The sequence below is a fragment of the Plectropomus leopardus genome, chromosome 9 (genome assembly GCF_008729295.1).
Source record: "Plectropomus leopardus isolate mb chromosome 9, YSFRI_Pleo_2.0, whole genome shotgun sequence".
Lineage (NCBI taxonomy): Eukaryota > Metazoa > Chordata > Actinopteri > Perciformes > Serranidae > Plectropomus > Plectropomus leopardus.
In genome coordinates, this window is record NC_056471.1 from 12,376,819 (window position 1) to 12,398,822 (window position 22,004).

Genomic DNA, 22,004 nt, shown 5'->3' on the forward strand with positions numbered 1-22,004 from the left:
TTGGAAATATGTAATTCCACCAAGGAGAATTAGTAGTAAAGAGATGTTCTCAAGTTAAGTTTATGTTTAAACTGTAGCCTAAAATCTTTTCTAAGAGGGCTTTACTGTGGAAGAAGATTAGGGCCACATGTGAAATTTCCTCAAGTTTTGAGTAAAGTCAGAATTCTGTGAATGAAGTCAAAAATCAAAGTTTTAATTTCAGTGTTCAGACCTGAAACCCAGTAAACAGATTCAACTCAATAAATATTTCACATACAGTATAGCCCAAATCTCAAAACCCATCAGCCATCTGTCTGACAATAAAGCCTCTGGGGCTAACAATAGCCAGTAATTCGGGAGATATAGTACAAACACTCATCACACATAACAAAAAAGGTTCTAACTTCTGGATTTACATTTGGAGTATGCAGCAAGGAGTGTGCAGGAGTGCTCCGCCAGGATCCACCCAGGAGTTCCCACTCGGCTCATAGACTTTACATTGTGATGATCTCACAGATATTTTAAATTTTGCAAAACTAAAGCATAAAGATAATAATAATATAAATAGTCATGATTTACTTTGTAGTTCGAGTTGTCCTGTAACCAGTTTCACAGACATGTCTTTTACAGTGGTGGTCTATGAGGAAAATGCTTATGGAGCCACCCAGGATCTATTTGAATAGTGTTCCTGGAGACCAGGTTATGCCTCTTCACATGAACTGGTGACCTGTGGTGCTAATCCTCTTCCGTACTTCAAAATCTGCACAGCAGGTTTTTTTGTTTTTTTTTTATGGATTTCCACTTTAAAATCATGCTTTATCAGATTTTTTAAAATCATGTTAGTGTTTCAAAGCTCCCAGTCTCTTTGATGCATTACATAAAACACCAACACATTTAAAAGCTGTATGCTTTTCCCAATAGACAAACAGGTAAATATCTGATAATGAATGAATGATAAATATCTACCACTGAAGCTAAATTGATCATTATTTTTCATTCATGATTTTTGTGAGGATAGTGTTCTAAGGTGATCAAGCCTGTGATTAGTTTCAGCAGTGGAAAAACAATTAGTAAAAGTAGGACAAAAGGTTTACTGGGCACCAAATGCTTTTAATATCCTTGCCACAGTCTCAGGCTGTGTGGTGTGTCCCGAAGGGCCAGACTCATGCTGCTTGCACACTTCCAGTCCAGCAGCTAAGCAAACAGGCTGTGCGATTCCACACGCAGGGGCCTCTGCCTCTGTACTCTCATTGGTCCGGACAGGCTTGAAAGCCTCCATTGAGCTTGTGAGGAGGAATTTGGGGTACTAATGCCACTCTCAGGAGGAGGAATTTGTGTGATTCTGGTAAACAGCTGACCACTCACTTTGCAAGCACTGCCCTCCTCCTCTTCTCTCTGGTTTCTGCAGTGCATTCTCTGCGTTGAACCGCATGAACTAACAATCCACAGAACACTTTGATTTAACTCCACTGATCAATCATGCCTTTGGTGAACTTGTTTGGATCAAAGTGGAGGCTGGTGCTGAGCGCTCTCCTTTTTTGTGCTTTAATCTTCGAGTTAGGTGAGTGACTTTATTCATTCGCTGAGGAGTTTTGTGAACATGTGTTCCTGGAAACACTAAAGAGGGGAGATTTCTGTTGCATGACACAGCATTTCTTCCAAGATATTAACAACTTGTCACTCACTTCACATTAAACACTAACCTGTATGTATACTGAACAAACATTTGCAGCAATTTTGTTTTTCCCCCCATGTTTTTAAGTTAAAGATGTAAGATGTTTTTCATATAGTCCGTAGAAATATTTCTCTCAAATTTGTTCTCTAAATTGTTAAAAATCCATGTTAGTGAACACTTCTCCTATTTCAAGGTAACCCACCCACCTTACAGATGTGGCATATTTAGATGCTAATTGATCAGCATCATTACTATGCATGTGTGCCTCGGGATGATCACAATAAAAGGCCCGTCTTAAATGTGCAGTTTGATCACAGAAAAATGCCACATACGTCCCAAGTTTTGAGGGAGTGTGCCATTGGCATGCTGACTGCAGGAGTGTCCACAAGAGCTGTTGCCCAAAAACTGAATGTTCTACCATAAGATATCTCCAATGTTGTTTTCTTGAATTTGGCAGTACATCCTCACAATCACAGATGTGTAGCCACACCAGTTCAGGGTGGCCACATCTAGCATCTTCACCTGCAAAACTGTCTGAGACAGGCCACCCAAACAGCTGATGCAACAACTAGTGTGCACAACAGAAGACTTTCTGCACAAACTGCCAAAAACAGTCTCAGGGAAGCTCATAAGCATGGTCATCATCCTCACCAGGGTCTTGACCTGAGAGTTCGACATCATAACTAAATTGTATGGTTCTGAGGCCCATTGCATGCCAAATTCAGGCAAACAACACTGGAGACTGTTTAAGGTTGTGAAATGACCATTCAGTTCTTGGGTAACAGCTCTGATGGACATAACTTGGGATGTATGTGGCATATGTGTGTTGTATGATCAAACTGCACATTTTAGATTGGCCTTTTATTGTGACCAACCCAAGGCGCACTTGTGTTGTAACGATGCTGTTTAATCAACATCTTGATATGCCACACCTGTCAGGTGGATGGAAATGCTCACTGACACAGATTTGAATTAATTTGCACCCAAAATTTGAAAGAAGTTTATCAAGTGCATGAAAAAAGTCTTTGATCTTTAACTTAAACCTGCGAAAATGGGAGCAAATACAAAAGTGTGGCATTTAAATTATTGCTCCGTGTATATTTGTGAACTATTGGGTGCATTATGTGCTCTGTATACTATGTAGCTTATTGTCAAAAAGACGCCCAAGAAAAGAGGACCACTCCTTCGAGGAAGCCCAAGACAAGCAAACCAAAACTTGGGAAATCAACAAATAAAGAGCCCAGAGCTGTAACAGCCAAACCTAAGATCAAAGCTACACCTGCAGCTGCATCACAGAGCCTCCTCACACAGGTATTCCATCTATTACACAGAAAATATTAATGTATTCAATCTCAAGGAATCTGTGCACAACTGTGTGATTATATATGTGACCCACAAAGGTGCTAAACCGAGGGAAGTTTAAGAGGGTGGGTGAGACCATAAGTGTGCAGACAGGAGACACTCTGGAGCTGAGGTGCAGGGGCAAACCTGTGCAGTGGAGTGTCCCCACATACTTGGAGGAGGACGATGATGGGAGGCTCAGGTAAGTTACGTGGTCAATGAGTCTTTATTATGCATGGTTTATTCTTCTAATAGCAAACTGATAAAATCTGCTTTAGAGTCTGGATGGTCTCTGTCTTAATCCTTTTCTGGCTCTGCAGAATCATCCAACAAGATCGATATGGCGTCCTGACATTAGTCAACACCACTGGTGCAGACACAGGGGAGTACACCTGTTACCCTATGTATTGTGAAGACGCAGACTGCAGGAAGGAGTACGACAAAGCTGTCAAAGTCTTCGTCTTCTTTCCCGGTACAATCAATAAACTTAAGAGTGCACTTCTCTGCTGGCCTTTGAATTATTTCACCACCAGTATGATATGAAGCCTTTTAAAACGTTATCTTATCATTGATCTGCCATATCTTTTTATTGTGTTAACCAGACCCACAAGAGCTATTTGTTCCAACATCTGACTACTACGAGGTCATTCAGCTGAGAACCAACTGGCCGACACTCCTCCCCTGCCAGGTGACGTCACCTGAGGTTAAAGTGACTCTGCACCGTGAGTATCCACCAGTGGAGGTGGCAGTGGATGGGATGGACATCTCCTTTGACGTCAGGAAAGGCTTCACCATTCATCGACCGCGGCCTTATCATGCTGGAGCCTTGTACTGTGTCGCCAGTCTGGGCAACCTGAGGCAGAGCTCCACTAAGTACATGCTCATCTATGTCAACTGTGAGTGCTGCCACCAAGTTGTCCATTCAATTGTGAATTTATTTGTTGCCTGGTGATCAGGGACTAAGACTCTCCAAGCATGCAACAGATAGGAAGGCAAAAAAAATACTGTGTTCAAGTAAATGAACCATTGTCCTTTTTTTTGCTTTTTTGTTTTGTATACTTCATGTATTTCACTTCATGTCCAAACAAAAAACTGAAATTTAAACTCCTTTCAAGGATTTCACATTATTTCACATCCTTTCAGGTCTCAGGTCTTTACGTTTTGAACAACACTCAACTGTATTTGGTTCTTGCACTTCAACTTAAATAATTTTTCAGTTCATACAATAGAATAGGCTCTAATGTCTCTCAAGACTTTTGCTTCAACTGGTGATGATTGATACATTTTTTGAAAATCCTTCACAGTATACCTTTACACATTTAATTGCAAAATATCAGCAGTGTTTTCAGAACATATTGCCTTTTCTAGTTGTACTTTTGTTTTACAACCAGTCATTATTTTTATATGGTACATCACTAAATGATGAATCAAAAAAGGCCTGACAAATGATTTACCAATAAGAAAAACTGTGTGTAGAATTCTTGTAATTGCAGCATTATTATTGTCACTGCTTTTTTTGCACTTTGCACTGTGCATGCTTGAGATTGCAGGGGGAAATCAGACATGACAGGCAGAACATGCAAACTCCAAACGGAAAAAGGCCTGATAAAAACCCAGTTTCATTATCTTGACTAATGCAAGTTACTGTTAAATATGCGATTTGTTATTTGTCACTTACATCATTCACTTATATTCCATATTGCCATCAGACCCTATGGCCCCTCCTGCTCCAGTGATCCAGGCCTCATCAAGCTCTGTGGCTATGGGGGATAATCTGCGTATCAGCTGCTCTGTAGTGGGGGAACGTGACGTGGTGGTGGAGTTCACCTGGGAATACCCAGGACAAGAGGTCAGATACTCAAGGAGAGGACGAATTATCACTTTTTAAAAAATACTGTATAATATAGCAGACTTCCTGTACTGTAGGTTTTAAGGTTGGTTGTTTGACAAAGTAAGTGAAAGATCTGTGTCACTGGTATACATCCTGTGTCATATAGCTTAATTTGTATGTAGCTCATTATTAATTAAGAGGCATCCAACCTATGGCCTGCAGAGCATCCATGCCTATAACTATCTGTTAGTGATTTATTAACTTTTTAGCTGCTGGTTTGTTGACTTATTGTAAAGAGGTTACATTTCTCCCATGCTTTATGGTATGTGTTTGTATCCAAACTGAGTGGATCACCTGCTCTGCTTGCAGATTGGAAGGCCTCTGTACACACAGGACAGCACCAGTCCAGACGGTGGAGGAGCAGCTCAACAGCATTCTCAGTCTGTTCTCCTGGTGGACGAGGTCAGGGACGTGGACCAAGGAACATACACCTGCACCGCCCAGAACCTGCAAGGAGCCAAATCAGCATCCACTACGGTTAAAGTAGTACCCAAAACCAAACCCAAGAAACCATGAACCATCAAAACTGGATGATATCAATATGTTGAGAGAAAGAGAGAGGGTGGGGAACAGGCGCAATATTTTGCTCTGTCACAACAGTATTCTGTCTGTCACATATGAATACATAATTACAACGTAGCATCATCTTCTTCTTTTATTGCTCTGGGTAGTGGAAACATATTGCAGCATTACAATTGTAGCAGAGATTTTATTGTTTAGATGAATGTATGTAAATTGTTGTGCATTAAGCTTGTGTATTCAAAGTTTCATATAAGCACATTGTGTTCCTTGTATTTTTCTACATATTTCTTATTGTGCATGACTTTGCGAAAGACAGAACATAAACTGAAAAATTGAAAAACAGCCGTGATATTATTATTATTATTATTGTCATTAGTAGTAGTAGTAGTAGCAGAATCATTATTATTTTATAATTATAATAATAATAGTTATTATTATTATTATCATTATGAGGCAGAATATTTTTCTCAGACATTTATTATGAGGTTAACTTCATTAATATATAGATAAAGTATATTAAAGTTTGTAAATATATTAATGATGTTGCTAATTATTATGAATAAGTTGTGATGTTCACAATACAATCATCTCATAATTTTGACTATTACATTAATAGAGAGCTATAGTTGTACAAAAAAGTCAAACTTTTGCAACAGTTAGTCAGTTCATTGCTTACATTGTCAAGAAATAATCTGCAATGATGATGTCAGATATTGCAAACACCCAGCAGGTCACACCAAGCAAAAACGATAAATAACATTACAGGTAACAGGAAAAATAAATATACTGAACAAAAATTTAAACGCAACACTTTTGTTCTTGCTTCCATTTTTCACAAGTCTTAAGTTACAAACTAAGCACACAATAGATACATTTCTCTCAAATTATAGTTACAAATTTGTTCAAATCCATGTCAGTGAGCACTTCTGCTTCTCAAAGATAATCGCTCCACCTGACAGGTGTGGCACATCAAGATGCTGATTAAACAGCATGATTACTACACAGATGCGCCTGTCCCTGTGTACCTGTACCCCAGGCATGATCATTTCTTTGTGTAACAATGTTATTTTATGCATGTTTATTTGTTGTTAAAGATTTTTATTCATTTTTTAACTGTTAACTCTCTGAAATCTGAGCCAACTGGTTTGATTACTTTCAAAAATGTGTGAAAGGCAAATAGAAACTTAACAAAACATGGCCCAAATAAAGTGAAAAGTTACAAGAAAATTACCTGAAAATAAATGAATAAACAAAAAAAAAAAGAAAAAAGAAAATGACATCTAACATAAGCATTATTATATCATACTATATAAACTGTTCTGGACATTTCCCATTTTCTTTTTTGATATTAATCCTCCCACTCACCCCCCGCCCTAGTTTCCGTCATTTTCTTTTTCTATTTTTTTGCAATTTGGGGGACATTTCTTGCCAAGTTGGTCATTGCCTTTTCTTTACCCAAGTTTTTATTTGCAGAGATCAAATAAATTGCAAGTTTCAAAGGGTTAAATAGCTTGAGAAAGGCATCTGAATGCAGCACAAGAAAACTGATGTCGATCCTGGTTTCAAAGGGTTAAACTGGACCCTTTAAATTGGTTAAATTGTTTCTCTTGATTTTTTTTTTTTTATTTGTTTGTTTGTTTATATGGCGCACCTACATGCCTGATCGCTAGATGGCGTTGTCCCCCTTCCCAACCCGAAGTGTGTCGGTCCAGGCACCGGGGGGACAGGCACATGTTTCCCTGCCTCTCGTGTTTCCTCTCACTCCGTTCAAACCTCCGAGAGGGAAAAGAGACAGTCCCAGCATTCTGTCTCTGCACTCCGCCAGCGGGCTGATCACTGTCTGCTGCTCCGCACTAAACTCCTGGAAAATATCCTGCGGAGCCACGTAAACGCCGTTTGCTTCATTATATAACCAGCGAGAGACCAAACTGCAGCAGAGTATCCAGTGCTGGTCCGAGAGATGTCCTGCGTGCAGAATATGGTGAGCGCCAGATTTTTTTTTTAATCTTTTCGTGATCCTGTCCCTCCTGCACATGCGGCGCTGCAGCCCGAATCTGTGTCGGTGTTTGTGTGTGGTTTATTGGTTTGCATGATGATTGCATGTTCAAAACTTTCTGCAGACTAGATTTAAACAAATAGACTTGAGAATATGCTTGAATGTGTAGATTAAAGCCCGTGAAGCACTGACACAGTGCAGCTCTCCACTGGATCAGGGAGTTTTAGTCCCTAAATCAGGGTTAATCCTTACAATTTGTTTTCACTGTTGACCTGGCAACTGACACTGTGTGTGTGTGTGTGTGTGTGAGAGAGAGAGAGAGAGAGAGAGAGAGAGAGAGAAAGGAAACTGATAGATGATTTTTTTGCCATTCATTTCCTGCCACTTTGCAGCTATGGTGGTCTGCACTGCAGTGTGTTGAATAGTGTTTGGCCTGCACGGCTGTAAATGTTTGGGTTGAAGCTCACACTCCAGGGTCTCCTTTAATGCACAGGAGTTTGGGGACAAAAGCTGTTTCTGTGTGTGAGAGAGCCTGAGTGTGTGTGGGTGGAGGTGGAGACACCAGCCCAGTCGTGGGGACTTCCAGACTGTTGTCGTGGAGACCAGAGGCCACAGGTGACCTCTGACCTGAGGACTCATGGAGCATTGCAAGAAGAGTCCTTTGAGTTTGGTAGTTGTGGGTGCGTGCTGACGTAAGTGAAGGAGTCAGTCTGACAATAGAGAGACAATAGATGTGTGAGCTGTTGTTGGAGATTGCGTGGTAACCATTCCTGTAATTTAGGAATGGATTATAGGAGAATTCAGAGAGGTGATAGTGGGGTGATATACTGCTGTCTCTGTTGGTGTGAATGTGCATGACTGATCTCTGCATGGCAATCACTGAGACAGCTTAAGTATTGTTTAGGGTAAAAGTCACCTCACAAAAATGCACTTGTCCATCTCATCCTTCCCACTTCTTTATGACACAGAGGTGACTGAGAGATGGGATTTAGCAATCAGCTCTCCCTTATCATCAACTGCAAAAAAATAGTGCAACGTTGCTAGAGTTGTGTGTGGCCAGGATTGACTGTGAGATTACAGTTAAGAGTCAGTTCACATCACACCCAAAAGTTACATTTGCTCATTTCTTTGTATTTGCTTGTTTCTTAATGAACTTGTGTTAGGAACTCCTGCACCAACACAATAAAATGGAAAAAAGTTAAATTCCATGTAAGCTGCTAAAGTCTGATTCAACAACACGGACTATCTGCATGACTAATGCACTAGTGTTGCAGCCTGGTCTCACTCGCAGGGCATCAAAACCACTGCTTGGCCTTCGCATCGGAATCAGACGCACAAGGCACCCTTTAGTGTCTGAACGAAATGCACCAGGCTTTCAACAAACTGTGTATCTATCTGTGTTATTAATAGATCTAAGAGCAACTGGAGTAGTACAAAGAGTGAGATTGTCAGCTTCGGGTGAGTGGGAGGGGAGGACAGTGGGTCCAATAAGCACAGGACTTTGACCCAGGAGACTGATGTTTGTGTCCTGTGTGAAACTAAAAGTCAACTTTTGAGGGTTTTTTGTCATACAAGTCATTTGTTATGTGAGTCAACCACAATCTTTTCCCAACCCTGATCAAGTAGCACTGTTGCTAACCCATGACCGCAGAACGCTTCTGCAGTAAGATAAAATGCTAAAGGCTGCGCCTTGTGTCCTTATCGTGGGGGTAACTGATGCATGTCAAAATACGACGAGTAGGGATGAGATCACATTGCATGTTATTTGACAAAATGTGGTCGTTTTTGTGATTTGGGTGAACTGACCATTTAAGGTTGGATAAAAATATAGTGAATCACCTGTTGCGACAGTTTTGGCATCTATCTGCTTAGCCAATTACAACTCAGAAAACTAATGTGTTGCATTTTGATGATTATTTTTTTAGGAAATTTATCAAGCAAATACAGCAAATGTCACTTAAGAATGAATACTTTTGGAGTTTTTGGTCGTCTGTCACTTTAAATCAGCAATTTGAAGAAAGCGTATTAAGTCCTGATGTCATCATTTTGAACAGTTATGAGACATCAAAGGTGTCTTGTCTAGGATTTAGTTGCATCTAGTGGTGAGTTAGCAGATTGCAACCAACTCAAATTTCCCCTGCGTGCCAAGCAGAAATGCATATTTCCTTACTCAGAGCTCAGATCCAGCCGTTGGTTTGTCTGTTCTGGGCCACTGTAGAAACAACATGGCGAACTGGAAGAGGACCTGCTTTGTATGTAGATATAAAAAGTTGCTCTAGAACAACAAAAATGCAGTGACTCTTATTTTCAGGTGATTATACACTTATGAAAACATACTTATGATATTATATTCCATTTCTGCCCTAAATCCTACACAGTGGACCTTTAAGGAGAAAAGTCTTGTAAGAGGTGTACTGATCATTGCTACATTATCCATATTTAAATATTTGATCATTAAGTATTCTGATGCTTGATTTTATCAATACTGCAAAGCCCATCTGTTGGCTAAAAGCTTATTGGGAGCTTTCTGACGACAGCCTATTAGCACAGTCTGTCTCTTTGCTGCTCTTCTCTCAGCAGAATCAGCCAGACAGCTGATGTGATGTCTTCGTTCAGCTGTTTGTGCTCCCAGGAGGCTGACACTCCCCTGTGTGTTTGCGTGTGTGTGTGTGTGTGTGTGTGAATACATGTGTCTCTTTAAAGCACTAGCAGCTGATGAAACACTAATTCTGCTGATTGCTCAGATGTACACTGACCATTTGCTTGTTGTGGCCTAACCTAAAGAGAGGAAGATACAAACTCTTCTTCATCAAGCACATTGATTTTGAGGAAACTCCACACCTCCATATTTCCACAATATGATGTCAGTAATGTTGTCAGTCCTGACGTAAAGCTTCAATAAAGGTGCAACTAAATACTTTTTTCCTCTCAGAGTACCATAAATCCAAAATCACCACCGTGAGCTGCAGCACAATTAGACCTTTTCTCTCTTTTTCTATTAGGTGTAGCGTGTAAGTGCACAGCAGGTCAGTCATGCATACTACAGTCAAGCAGATGGTGCAGCGGGGAGAGCTCGGTCATAATGGCACTGTGTTGGTCGACATTTCCCTTCAGGCCAGTCAGCTAATCAAACACTAATCAGCCCTTCTTACCCTCACTGTGCTCACTCTGTCTCCCCTGAACTCTGTTTCCTCTCATTCTCCTCCTCTTTTCTCTGCATTTTTTCACTGTTCGCTCCTAATCTTGGGCTTATCCTATTACCTCTTTCTCTCCCTCCTGTCCGCACTCATCTCATAGACTCTGTATAGATCAGGCCATGCATGATCGCTCTAAGGAGAAAGTGTCGTGCTCTTATACTCAGAGCTTTCACTCCTTGGTCATCCCCCTGCCCGTGGCTGGCCTGATCCACTCTCAGGGCCGTCTGTCGCTGCGATTAAAGCCTGGCCAGGTTAAGAAAATCACTGTGGGGCTTGGCCAGGCGTGCAGGGCCGCTTGCCTAGATTCTGCCACTGTCAGATATAAGGCTGTTTAGCTCATAGCGATCACAGTAGATGGTGTGGGTTGGCCTGACATTATTGTAAGTAGAATCAGAGGAAAGTGTCTGTGTAAGTAAATGCCAGAAAATATCTGCACTACATGATCAGTTGTAGGGTTGCAACAGTTTGAGATTTTTCACTGTACGATAACGGTCACAGAAAATATTGCGGTTTCACAGTATCACAGTATTACAGAATTGTTACTGTCAGTCAGAGTGACCCTTAACAGAGTAAAAACAGGAGAAGAGGAGAAGTAGTTTTGTTTTGACAAATGTTTTATCACTATAATTAAGATTTGAAACAATTTTTAATGGAAGTATGACCAAAGAGTCTCCGTTTTGCAAATAATTAAACTAAAGGTGAGATGTTCTATCCAGTTGCATTTATCACACTATACCTTGAAATATCGCTGCAATCCTTATCAGCTGTTTAACCACATTAACTGTAACTAGTCTACACAAACACGCAGTGATCCTCAGTCTTGTGTGAGCCTCAGTAAAACACTGATTTATTTTAAATAAGTTGTTGGTCAGGTTGCAGGGTCACAAGGGTGAGCAGAGTTAAGTCCAAGTGCCAAAACAGACAACACACCCAAGTTAATCATTATCCCCAAGTGACAGGTGTTTCCTTATAGCTGAAGATATATCTTTGTTTATATGTTGCCCTTCCTGATATTTCCTATTGACAAAGGTCAAACTAAGATAAAAAACTACAACTTAGTAAATAAAAAGGAAAATGCTCATCCTAAAGACACCTTGAAGCTGCACTAATAATAAAATAATAATAATAATAATAAAAGCATGTATGAATATATTATTAATATGATACATTTTATCTCAAGAATTGCTCAGTTGACTATGTGAATGGAGTTGTTATCACCCACGTCTGCTGTCCTGATCAGCTCTATGGAGCGATTTAGCACTTGTCATCTCACTGTTTTGGTTTTACAGTCCAGTCCTGCATGTGAACCGTAACAACTTCAGAAGGTGATAATATGTCACAGTCTGTAGTTACAGGTTGTTCCATTGCCCCTAACTGATAAAAATATTAGATTTATAAACACTTCAACATAAATTTGGTGGTGTATTTTTATACCTGCAGGTCAAATGTAGATATTGGCAAAGTGTGTGTTTCACTGTCTTAAGAAGCAGCAGATAAGGCTTGTTAAAACAGGAAAGCCAAGTCTACATAAGCACTAAAATAACAAAATAACAGCTGGAATGCAACCATCACAGATATATGACAGCTTGCAAACAGAGGTGGGAGTTTCCTTTGGCAACAAACTGGGATGTCTGATGTAGATGGTAGTACATTTTCTCTGCTTCCCTTGTCTTATCCAAATTGGTCAGAGCTCTCTCTCCATACACTTTATTGTAAAGCCTCTGTCCGCCTCCTGCAACCATCATACCTGCTGTATACTGCATAAATTAGATGATAATAATGATTGTGTACCTTGGATTTCTATGTTCATTTTAGATGTAGCTTAGTTACCTGCCAGAACTCAGAAACAACTTTGCGCAAGGTAACAAGTTGATCATATATGTATGTGTGAGTATACATGGGTGGATTTGGCATAATAAACAGCTTAAGCAGCCCACATTCTCATTTCTATCAGTCAAAATCTCTTCTGCTGCCAGAGGAACCTGGCATATATTTCATAGCTAACAATAGCAAAGTCCAGTATTTCCTGGGTTATTGCTGCGTGGTTGGTTGACCCGCCACCGGACTGCTCAACAATAGTTTTTTCATCATGGGACAAGAGGGACCCTGTGACCTTCAGAGGGGAGAGGTCTGAGAGTGTGGGCGGGTGGACAGACCCCATGCTGTGACCTTTGTCTCTAAATGTCACCATCTCAGAGGGCACACGGAAACACTCGCTAACTCTGGCAGCATCTCATCCTGGGACTATTGTCTTGTTAACGAATGTAGCCTTTCCACCCGTGAGTCAGCCCAGCCTTATCGTTTCCTTGTGTTTTTATTGATCGGGCTTATCTCCCAAGAAGGAGCACCCGCACTCATCTGCCTTCCATAGATATCAGCAGCATTGGTGTGTGTGTGTGTGTGTGTGTGTGTGTTGGGATGAATTGTGTGCACGCAGAGTACTTGGCCCTTGTCTCTGTTATTTAGTCTGAAGAGTTGTAGCGTTGCAGAACAAAAGGCCACAAGTCGAAGCCCTCCTCTGCGAGTGGGCAATGTTGTTTATTTATATCTGCGTGTGCGAGTAGCAGTCGACCACGCAGCCGCAGCTCTGTTCGCTCTCTTATTTTGGTTTGCTGTCGAATCCTGTTCCTTTACATGAAATCAGAAAGAAAAAAAAGCCTGTGATTGACTATGGTGATGTTTAATATATGCATGTATCTTCTCAATGGCGTCCCTGCTTAGATAATGCCATGCCTGGGTTGCCTGTCTGCAGACTTAAGGCTTTTGCAAATCAAATCTGTATTTTGGCCAGGTCACTCTTGGAAAATGAGGAGATGAGTCTTTTACCTGGTTAAATAAAGGATATAAATATATATTTTTCATGTTTTTTAAAAATCCGTCATCTGATCAAAATCGTTACACAGAAACTTGCATTGTTGTATTCATTGCAAAAATTTGCAATATGAGATTAAAGAGAGACACATTTGCTACTTTGCTACTCTCCACTGGAAGTTCCTTTCTGCTGTCATGACTCTCTGCTGGCGCTCTGCATTTAGCAACATGACTACCTAAAGGAGCTGAGCTTTCCCCCACCCCTGTCTTCACACTGTTGTTTAACTGTTTCCCCCTGTCTTTCCCAGTCTTTGTGTTAAGCTTAACTAAAACGTGCTTATTCTAGCTTTAGATTTTCCATACAGGCACAAGGGTGGCATCAATATTCTCGCCTAACTCTTTGAAAGACAATGAAAAAGCTAATTTCAGAAAATGTCAGACTATTCGTTAAAGAATGCAACTCTGAAGTTGTTCATTTTTGTTTATCTTATGTGAAATCTGTCTCTGTGAACCCAGACAGTCCCGCTAGCTGCTTCTTTTAAATCCTTACTGTCAGAATTTGAAAATGTCATGTCATGTTTTTCTAAAATAACTGACAGATGAGCTCAGTTGGGTGTCTGACCCGAGATAATGTTATTTCTAAGGAGCCAGACATCCATGCCTCCCATAGCTGCTTCCTGTAATGTTATTGTCCAGAAGAGCTTAGGCAGAGGAAATGAGTCTAGCTTGGGTTGTTGTCTCGTATAGTTGACTGATCAGACAGGTACAGTATCTGTACGCAGGCCCCTACTTGGCCTTCTCTGTGGTTTCCGCTAGAGATGTCCCAATTGGATCTGAAGGAACGGTATCGGGGCCCAATCAACACATTTTTTAATTGTTTTTGACTGGTTGAAATTTTTGTTGTCCATTCTCCATCAACTAGTTTTACTATAATGCTGCAATAAGTGGAATTGTGACCGATTTATATTTTTCGTGACTGAGTTCTGCTATAACACTACTTTGAAGTGGAATTGGGAAAAAACAAATGCTGCACTAAGTGGCATTGAGAGCTATTTCTGAAGACATTTTAGTTTCTTTACTTGGTTATTTTACAACGACAAATGTTGCAGTAAGTGAAATTATAATAAGAGCCATCTAACCTATTTTTAGGTTGTTTACTTTGTGGTAAAAATAAAATAAAAAACCCATAAGTAGCTGTTTGGCTGCAGACATTTTTTCTTGTATTGCATTGCAGAGATATTAAATTGTCAACCATATACACTGGATTGATTTTAATACCTTGGAAGTACTTGAGTGTGCATTGTGTAGCTGTATTTTCTAGGTAAATAAGTTTCGGATCAGGACATCCCTAGCCTCCTCCTTGCATTTGCATCAGTGGATCTCCACATTCTCTCTTTGCCCTTTCCTTCCTCCTGCTGCCGCCATGTTCCCATCCACTCACACACACACACGTGCGCACACACACACACACACACACACACAAACATGCACCACCTTCACCACTCCTCCAGGTTCCCAGAGCTTGGTGCTGCTCTGTCGGCCAGCTGAGAGACTTAGAACTGAGAATCTGAGGAATCTGAGACGGGATATGCCTGTGGGGCCCAGAGGTAATGACAGGGGTACAACGGCACCTGCTCAGCTGTTAGACTGGGCTGCTTAGCTTTGATGGGGTTATCCCCTCCTTTCATTTTTCACCTGATTTTCTTCAAATTGCACCCGGCGGGCCGCATACATCACATTCTTGCACTGGAATGTCTTTAATAGCTTGCCAGTCGCTACACTGTGCATCTCTGGTTGGCAAGGTGCTTTATTAGCTAGGATTCCTGCGTGCCCACCTATTGGTGCCAGCTTTAAGAAGTCCAGATACCTCCTTCACTCCCCTCAGCTCTATGGCCTGCTTCACATGGTAAAGAAGAAGAAAGAAGGAGTGGCTCTCTCCTGGTGAAGGAGCGGAGAACAATGTCTTCTCTTTTCTCCCCCCTCCGATGCAAGCGTCTCCAGTTTGAGTTATGTAACTTGATACGATGCAGAACCCGTCCAGTAACCCAGCCTCAGGAAGGGGGACTTACACTCAGACTATTGTCCAGACGGTCCACGCTGAGACAACCCCCACATGCTCTCATTTTCCACTCCTTCCTCATTTGCACTCTTATTTTTTCCTACCCTCATCCCTCTTTTTCTGTATTCCTGCTGTCCATCTTTTAACCCAAGTCTGAGCCCTCATTATTGTCTTATTGTCCATGAGCAAACATTATGTTGTTGGTATTTGTCCAGTGGAGCTCTCATATGTCAATGCATGGTCTGGATTGACTGCCTCAAAGCTGGTTCACATGCGGGGCTTTTGTTTTTGAAACTGGGAGAACAAGTTGAACCACAGCGGCCCCTGAGAGGGCTCACAGAGCACAAAGAGATGAGCAGGTGAGAAGGGGAAGAGGAGGGAAAGGAGAAGGTGTAGTGTGAGCGGGAAAGTACCAAAATGGACTTATAGCTGCTCCAGAGGTCAACCCAGTGATTTCTCCCAGTGTCCTATATTATAAAAAAGGGTAAATCTCCAGGTAACTGCATGCTGTTTGTATTGAAACAATCCTCACGCACAGATTAAAAAAAGCTTAGTCTTCAGTGCAAAGTCATCCTGTGGTGGCCTGCAGGTCAGCAGTAAGGACCAGGCTGCTCCCTCCCATCCACACCTCCCAACTGCCATCACAGACTGAGAAACAGGAAGTCATGTGATGTGATAATCAGTAGCGCGCGCATGAGACGGAAAGAGAAATAGAGTGAGCATGGGATCAGGGGCAGAGGAGTGAAGTATCAGGTGGACAATCACAGGTAAATAAGTGACTATATTTTTTATCTCCATTATTTAGGTGTTATTTGCTTTAAAAAGTCTTATGATACTGAAAGTGCCGCAAGTCCACAGTCTAGTGTGTGAAACTGGGCTTCAGATCAAAGCAAGAACTCGCCTAACCTGCATGTGTATATTTTATACATTCCTGAGCCTGCTGCTTGGAAAGTTTGAGTTATTTCTGTTTCTATTTCTCTGTGATTTAAGGCTGCATGGTCAGAGGAGAAGCTTAATCTGCAGAGATGAGAGGAAAGCACCCTGATTGTTAATTACTCATCCTACAAGGCATGCTTTTTTGCAGTGGAGCTGAAATTAGCTAACTTTTTAACTAAATCCACCTCCCGGGTGAATGACGTCATGCTGATCAGCAGCCTCCCTATTCACTTACAGAGCTAATATGCTAATTAAGTGTTAATTATTGAACATCCCAAAATGGAGCCACATGGTGCTTTAAAAACAATATATAGGATTAGATGCTCCGCTGAGCTGTGTGTCCTCAATAATAAGCCTTTCCGTTACGTTCTTGTTTATGATTGTCTGTCTGATGGTCTATTTGTGTCCCTGGAATTCCCCCTGAGGACTTTTCATGGCTCCCGATTGCACCAAAGCTGTGGAACAAGAATTTATTGGATTGACTTGTTGTGTTATTATTAAATTGCATAGCTTAAGACGAACTGTAGGTTGGCACAAGGTGAAATTCTCCTCATGTTAATGTTGTTTCTTGTTGCTTTGCTGTCATTAACAGTAAAGTTGTGACCTGAGTCGGCTGAACAAGCTGATTTTTAGTAGTTCTTGCTGCGCTGCCCCAAAGCACCAACAAACACACTTTATTTACAGAGAAACTCCAGGAGGAAAAAGTGCTGATCCTCTGACTCTGCATCAGCGTGCGTCAGCATCGGTGTTTACAACCTGACACACAGCCTGCTCCGCTCTTCTCCTGTTGTTAAAGTGCAGATGAGATCAAAGAAAAAGTTTGCTGGGACGTGATCAGGAAAGCTTTTTATATATGCGGGACAGCATCAACATTTAAAGCACTAATATTGTGGTTCAACCCATATCCGTGTATTCCTCTGATTCCCAATCAATTTTCAGCTGCAGCCTAAACACATCCCTGTTTGTGTGTGGTCTAACATTGAGGGTGTGTGGACGGATGCACACAAGCACGTTCACTGCAGCTGTTAAGTGGAATTGGTTCAGGTGTGGGTCGATGTGAGAACCACTCAATTTCTATCTCTGTAATCACAGAACGGTGACTCCTACATGAACCGCTCTAGAAAACAAAGGAGCCACAGAAAGAGAAGAGAACGTCATGTCCCCCCTCTGTCCTCGCTCTAATGATTTAAATAAGAAGCTAGCTCTCATGCTTTTGTCTTTATCAGCTCAATTTAACACTGTATGGCTCCCGCGCTCTGATTATGAGGTAGAATTATCAGTCATTAAGTTTCTGATATTACCAACTAAGCTCTCGTGGGAACTAAGGTGCTTTGATAATAGACACTGTTGTTGAGTTTTTTTTGTTGTAAATAACCCACAACACTTCAGAGCCTGTAGAAGAGAAAAAGGCTTCTGTCCACATCAGCCATATCAGTGCTGTACGGGTTATGTGAAGGCACATTAATAATTACCTAGTGAGAAATGTAGGGAATGTGAGTTTGTTTCCTCACATCGCTCTCTCCCTTTACATTCTTCACTCTGAACTTGTGGTCTGTGGTGAGCACACTCTGCTGATAGCAGCATTTGGCAAACACTGTGCAGAAATTGCTCACTGACAAGGTGAACAAAAACCAAACACAGAATTTGTACTGTATTCAGGATAAGGTGAAATAAATTGCATGCCACTTTGTTGTTTGCTTTCTCATAAATTCCAATGAAGTTAAGTGAGGAGATATTTATTTATGTTGTTGATGTCCTTGATGACATCACGGGAAAACGAGCAAATATATGGTATGGAAACGATCTAGAGGGATAATTATCTCAACACTGTAATATTCTCAAAAGAAGTGTTTGTTTTTAATTATAACACTTCCATCATGCCAGTCACTGTGCTTTATTAACACCTGAAAACAGAGCCAGAATCATAAGAGATGTATAACATGGTGTCAGAATTTGTCATGCTTCCAAGATTGGTCAACATTACACGAGCAGTGGAAAGATGCATCATCCCGACTTGTTCAGCCACAAGTCAGCAGATTTTGATGAGACGTGAAATTGTCTGTTTAGCCTCTGTAGTCCATCACCTTAAGTTTACCGCATGTCTCAAGCACAGCACATTAATTCGTATTTCTCTTTATATTGCTTGTCTCTGAGCTTAAGGACATACTGTAACTCTCATGTAGTGAAGGATTTGGTCAGAATAAACTTGACCTTAAAGTCCACTTTGTTTTACCGTACTGAGGCATGGTTTGTAAAAGATGTTCTGGGTTACAATGAATCACTTGCACACTGCATGACTCTAATGTACACTTATTTATGTTTCGAATGCAACTGCTTTTCAGCATCTTATTTGTATATACTCATTTGAAAAGGTGGTCTCGGGTATGGGTTGGCATCGGGAGTGAAAAAAACAACAGCACCAAAACATGGAAGTCAGCTGTCATTTAATGCAAGTAGCAATTGGCGAGTATTGTTGTAAAAAGCATTTCTAGGTGCTACAGGTTTCCCTCAAAATCTGCGTATGCTTGCCTCAATCTCATCCACTGAACTGTGCAAGGATGATAGAGTAGGACGGCAGGTGAGAAGATTGACATTTTATTCAAGAAAATAAGAAAAGTAGGTAGACACTGTTTTGAAACAAGTCATGGAGCTAGCACTAGATCAGTTACTTAGTTAGTTTGAGCTGATAAGATCCCCCAAGCAACAGTTAGGCCAGCGTCTGCCCTATGTTACTGCTCTCTTGTTCACTCAGCATCATAGTCCGCCCTTCAGTTACTGGGTTATGGGTTAGGGTTGTTAATGTTAATATCTGTAACTGTTTGTCTAAAACAGACAAACAGACAGACAGGTACAAAACAATACCTTATTGGCAGAGGTACTTATGTGAGGGAACGTAGGGCCTAAAGGAAAAAGTTAGAGAACACAGACACACTTCTGTTAGGCTTAAACAGAAAAAAATGACATTTTTCTAGAATCGAGATGCCACTTTTGTCTGTCTGACATCAAGAACCTCTTGTTTCACACGAGAATTTTGAGTAGTAAACCTGCCAACACTATAATAGTTAATTAACTACATTATTTGCTGTGCGAGAATAGAAACGTTGACAGGTGCAGTGACAATAACTAAGGGGGAAAGAGTTTAGCAACCAGGCAATTGTTTGACTCATTTGGATATTGTTTTCTCCAGTTCAACCCCCAGATTACTAATGCAGTCACTTGTGACGGTGGAACAGATGAATAGTGTGTTTCCTGCAGTTGATGCTGGATACATATAATATTAGAAATTCTATTTTAAAGATGGAAAAAATGACACAATATTTGAATGATATTTGCCTTTATGAGATTACCTCCAATGTCAGATGTATTTTGTTATCAGTGTTACCGCTCAGGGTAAACGTGTGTGTGTAGGATGAGTGAAGGGCAAGTGGATGTAACTTAAAACAACACTGAGGTCAAGTACTTGTCCTTATGCTTCGAGTACTAATCTCTCTTTATCACACACACATAGCCATAGCGTTAGCTCTCCCTGCCTGCTTTCGTGTTTTGTCGTGCCCAACAGCTGCACCTGCGTTATCTGAAAACAAATGTTACACCAGCTTGGCCACACAGTGTCTCAGACCCACAAGATGCCTAAACAGTGCAGCTTAGTTGGATTTAGCAGCTAGTGTTAGCTACTGGTAAATTAGCAGCTAGCGTTAGCTGGTAAATTAGCAGTTAATGTTAGCTACTGGCAAATTAGCAGCTAGCATTAGCCAATTAATGCCAAAAGAAAAACACAGTACATGCTTAATTACGTTTTAAAATATACTTACAGCTCCCACATCGACAGTCTCTCCTCAGACAGTTGGCGTTGATCCAGCTTTCGAAAACAGCTGCTAAGCAAATCCAGTTGTACTGTCCCAGGTTGGTGTAACAGTTGGGTGAAAAATGCCATCAAAAATAAAATGCAGTCACTCCGCTCTTGTCCTCATGAGCTGGTAGTCCATGTAGAGACTTGTGCTCATCTTTACAGTTAAGAACAGAGCAATTAGCGTGCCTACCTTGTACTTTCGACATTGCCTCTACCTAGTCAGCTGCGATGCGAGGGAAAAAATGGCTGCCATTGGAATAGCTCTCTGGAAACTGTGACATCACATCACAGCAATTTCTAAAAGGCTTGTTTTATCACAGCACTACATAGCACTACAGAGCAGGCCAGTCCACAGTGGAATGACTGGGGCATCTTATTTCACAGTTTGTGCGTCAGCAGGAGACCCAAATTCATACACATGCACTAAAATAGTGGCTAAGTGGCCAACCCAAGCATTCATCTAAACAAAGCCAGGGATTATGCAATCAGTCCTTTTTCACAGCACAAATTAAAGACTCTGATATTCTAACAAACCTGACTTTTTGTACTCCTGGAAGAGAAGCAGAACATGGTTGTTGTTGTTGTTGTTGTTGTTGTTGAATGAATGCCCCTCTAAATAACACTAATAATACATTTATAGGTAAGAGGTGGCCCTGTGAACACACTCCCTCGGGGGCCGTTTTCTCACACTGAAGCAGCCTTATGTAACGACGGTCAGATTGAGATCAATAAGGTTCCATGAAACATCAGTCCAACCAGTCACCCGAGATAACCCCGACATTGCTACTGTTGTCAGAGCCAGAAATCAAGTTCTGTGCAGAAATACAATACTGTAATGTCAGCAGAGGCAGTAAAGACTGAGGCGCACTGTGCAGGCCGCCATCAATAGACTAACAGATGCAAAGTAAGGAAACCCACCTCAGCTGCTACGTCTCAGACTCAGAGTGAGTCCAGGTCAATACCGCCAGTCGTGATCAGGACTGTGCAGAGTTACAGTATAGAGCTGAAAAAATTGTTTAACTGCAAATCTTCTAAAGCTCTGTTCGTATCGGACCAGTATACCAGGGGACCTAATATGATTTATATGTAGTTTATAGAGTGGTGAACGTATGACGTATTTTTGTAGGCCAACCAGGAAGATGACATCACAATGGTTCCCTTGTCAAAAATCTTATGGGATTTTTGAATGGGATTTTTGATTATTGCCAAAAATAAACTCTGTGACGAACAAGAGTTTATGATACTTACATGGTTTTTTTAGCATGGTAATCTTCACAGATGAACACCGCTTTTGTGTGTTTTGAAACTTAAATGAAATCGCCAGAGGCAAAAAGCTATTGTTAGGCTATAAACAAATTATATTTTGGTCGCACAACCTAAACGTTACAAATACAAACACTGATAAATCTACAAGTTTGAGTGTGACTCTGTAAAGCTGTAAAGGCAGACAAGTGGGTTTAATGAGTTTCTGTGTCCCATTATGATAATGTGTAACGTCTCTGACAAACAATGTAGTCCCATTTAGCCACTTGTTAGAGTAAAAGACGAGTAAAACCTTAAAAGTTCAAAAATCAGGTTTAAGAAGACGTATTTTATGGTGCAGAGCAAAACATCTTTATATCTTTAGCCTGTGTTAACCACAGACCTTATTTAAGGCATTTTACCGAAAACCCATTTAAAAAACCCATAGACTATAAGACGAGGGAACCAGAAGTGCTAAAAGGCTAACAGACTTCCGCGTTTTAGG

General features: G+C 41.0%; 2 protein-coding genes across 3 annotated transcripts in view; both read left to right on the forward strand.

The window, feature by feature from the left end:
* The first annotated feature begins 1,390 nt into the window (after positions 1-1,390).
* LOC121948517 (platelet-derived growth factor receptor-like protein) lies at positions 1,391-5,520 on the forward strand. The gene is made up of 7 exons (XM_042493933.1): positions 1,391-1,540; positions 2,799-2,965; positions 3,055-3,197; positions 3,316-3,467; positions 3,598-3,891; positions 4,705-4,844; positions 5,196-5,520. Exons 1-7 carry the CDS (start codon positions 1,459-1,461, stop codon positions 5,400-5,402), a joined length of 1,185 nt encoding a protein of 394 aa, XP_042349867.1. The 5' UTR covers positions 1,391-1,458; the 3' UTR covers positions 5,403-5,520.
* Positions 5,521-7,189: 1,669 nt separating this feature from the next.
* Positions 7,190-22,004, forward strand: part of n4bp3 (NEDD4 binding protein 3) — a 31,050-nt gene continuing 16,235 nt past the window's right edge. Inside the window, exon 1 of one of the 2 annotated variants that reach the window (XM_042493981.1) lies at positions 7,190-7,389. The gene's annotated coding sequence lies outside the window, so the exon portion shown is untranslated. Of the gene's footprint in view, positions 7,390-16,153; positions 16,239-22,004 lie in introns of those variants that run through there. The other variant, XM_042493982.1, reaches the window with a different exon arrangement.

Coding starts and splice junctions, on each gene's coding strand:
- LOC121948517 (XM_042493933.1), top strand. CDS start 1,459: ATGCCTTTGGTGAACTTGTTTGGATCAAAGTGGAGGCTGGTGCTGAGC. Junction 2,966..3,054: donor CACAGAGCCTCCTCACACAG/GTATTCCATCTA, acceptor TGACCCACAAAG/GTGCTAAACCGAGGGAAGTT. Junction 3,468..3,597: donor AGTCTTCGTCTTCTTTCCCG/GTACAATCAATA, acceptor TGTGTTAACCAG/ACCCACAAGAGCTATTTGTT.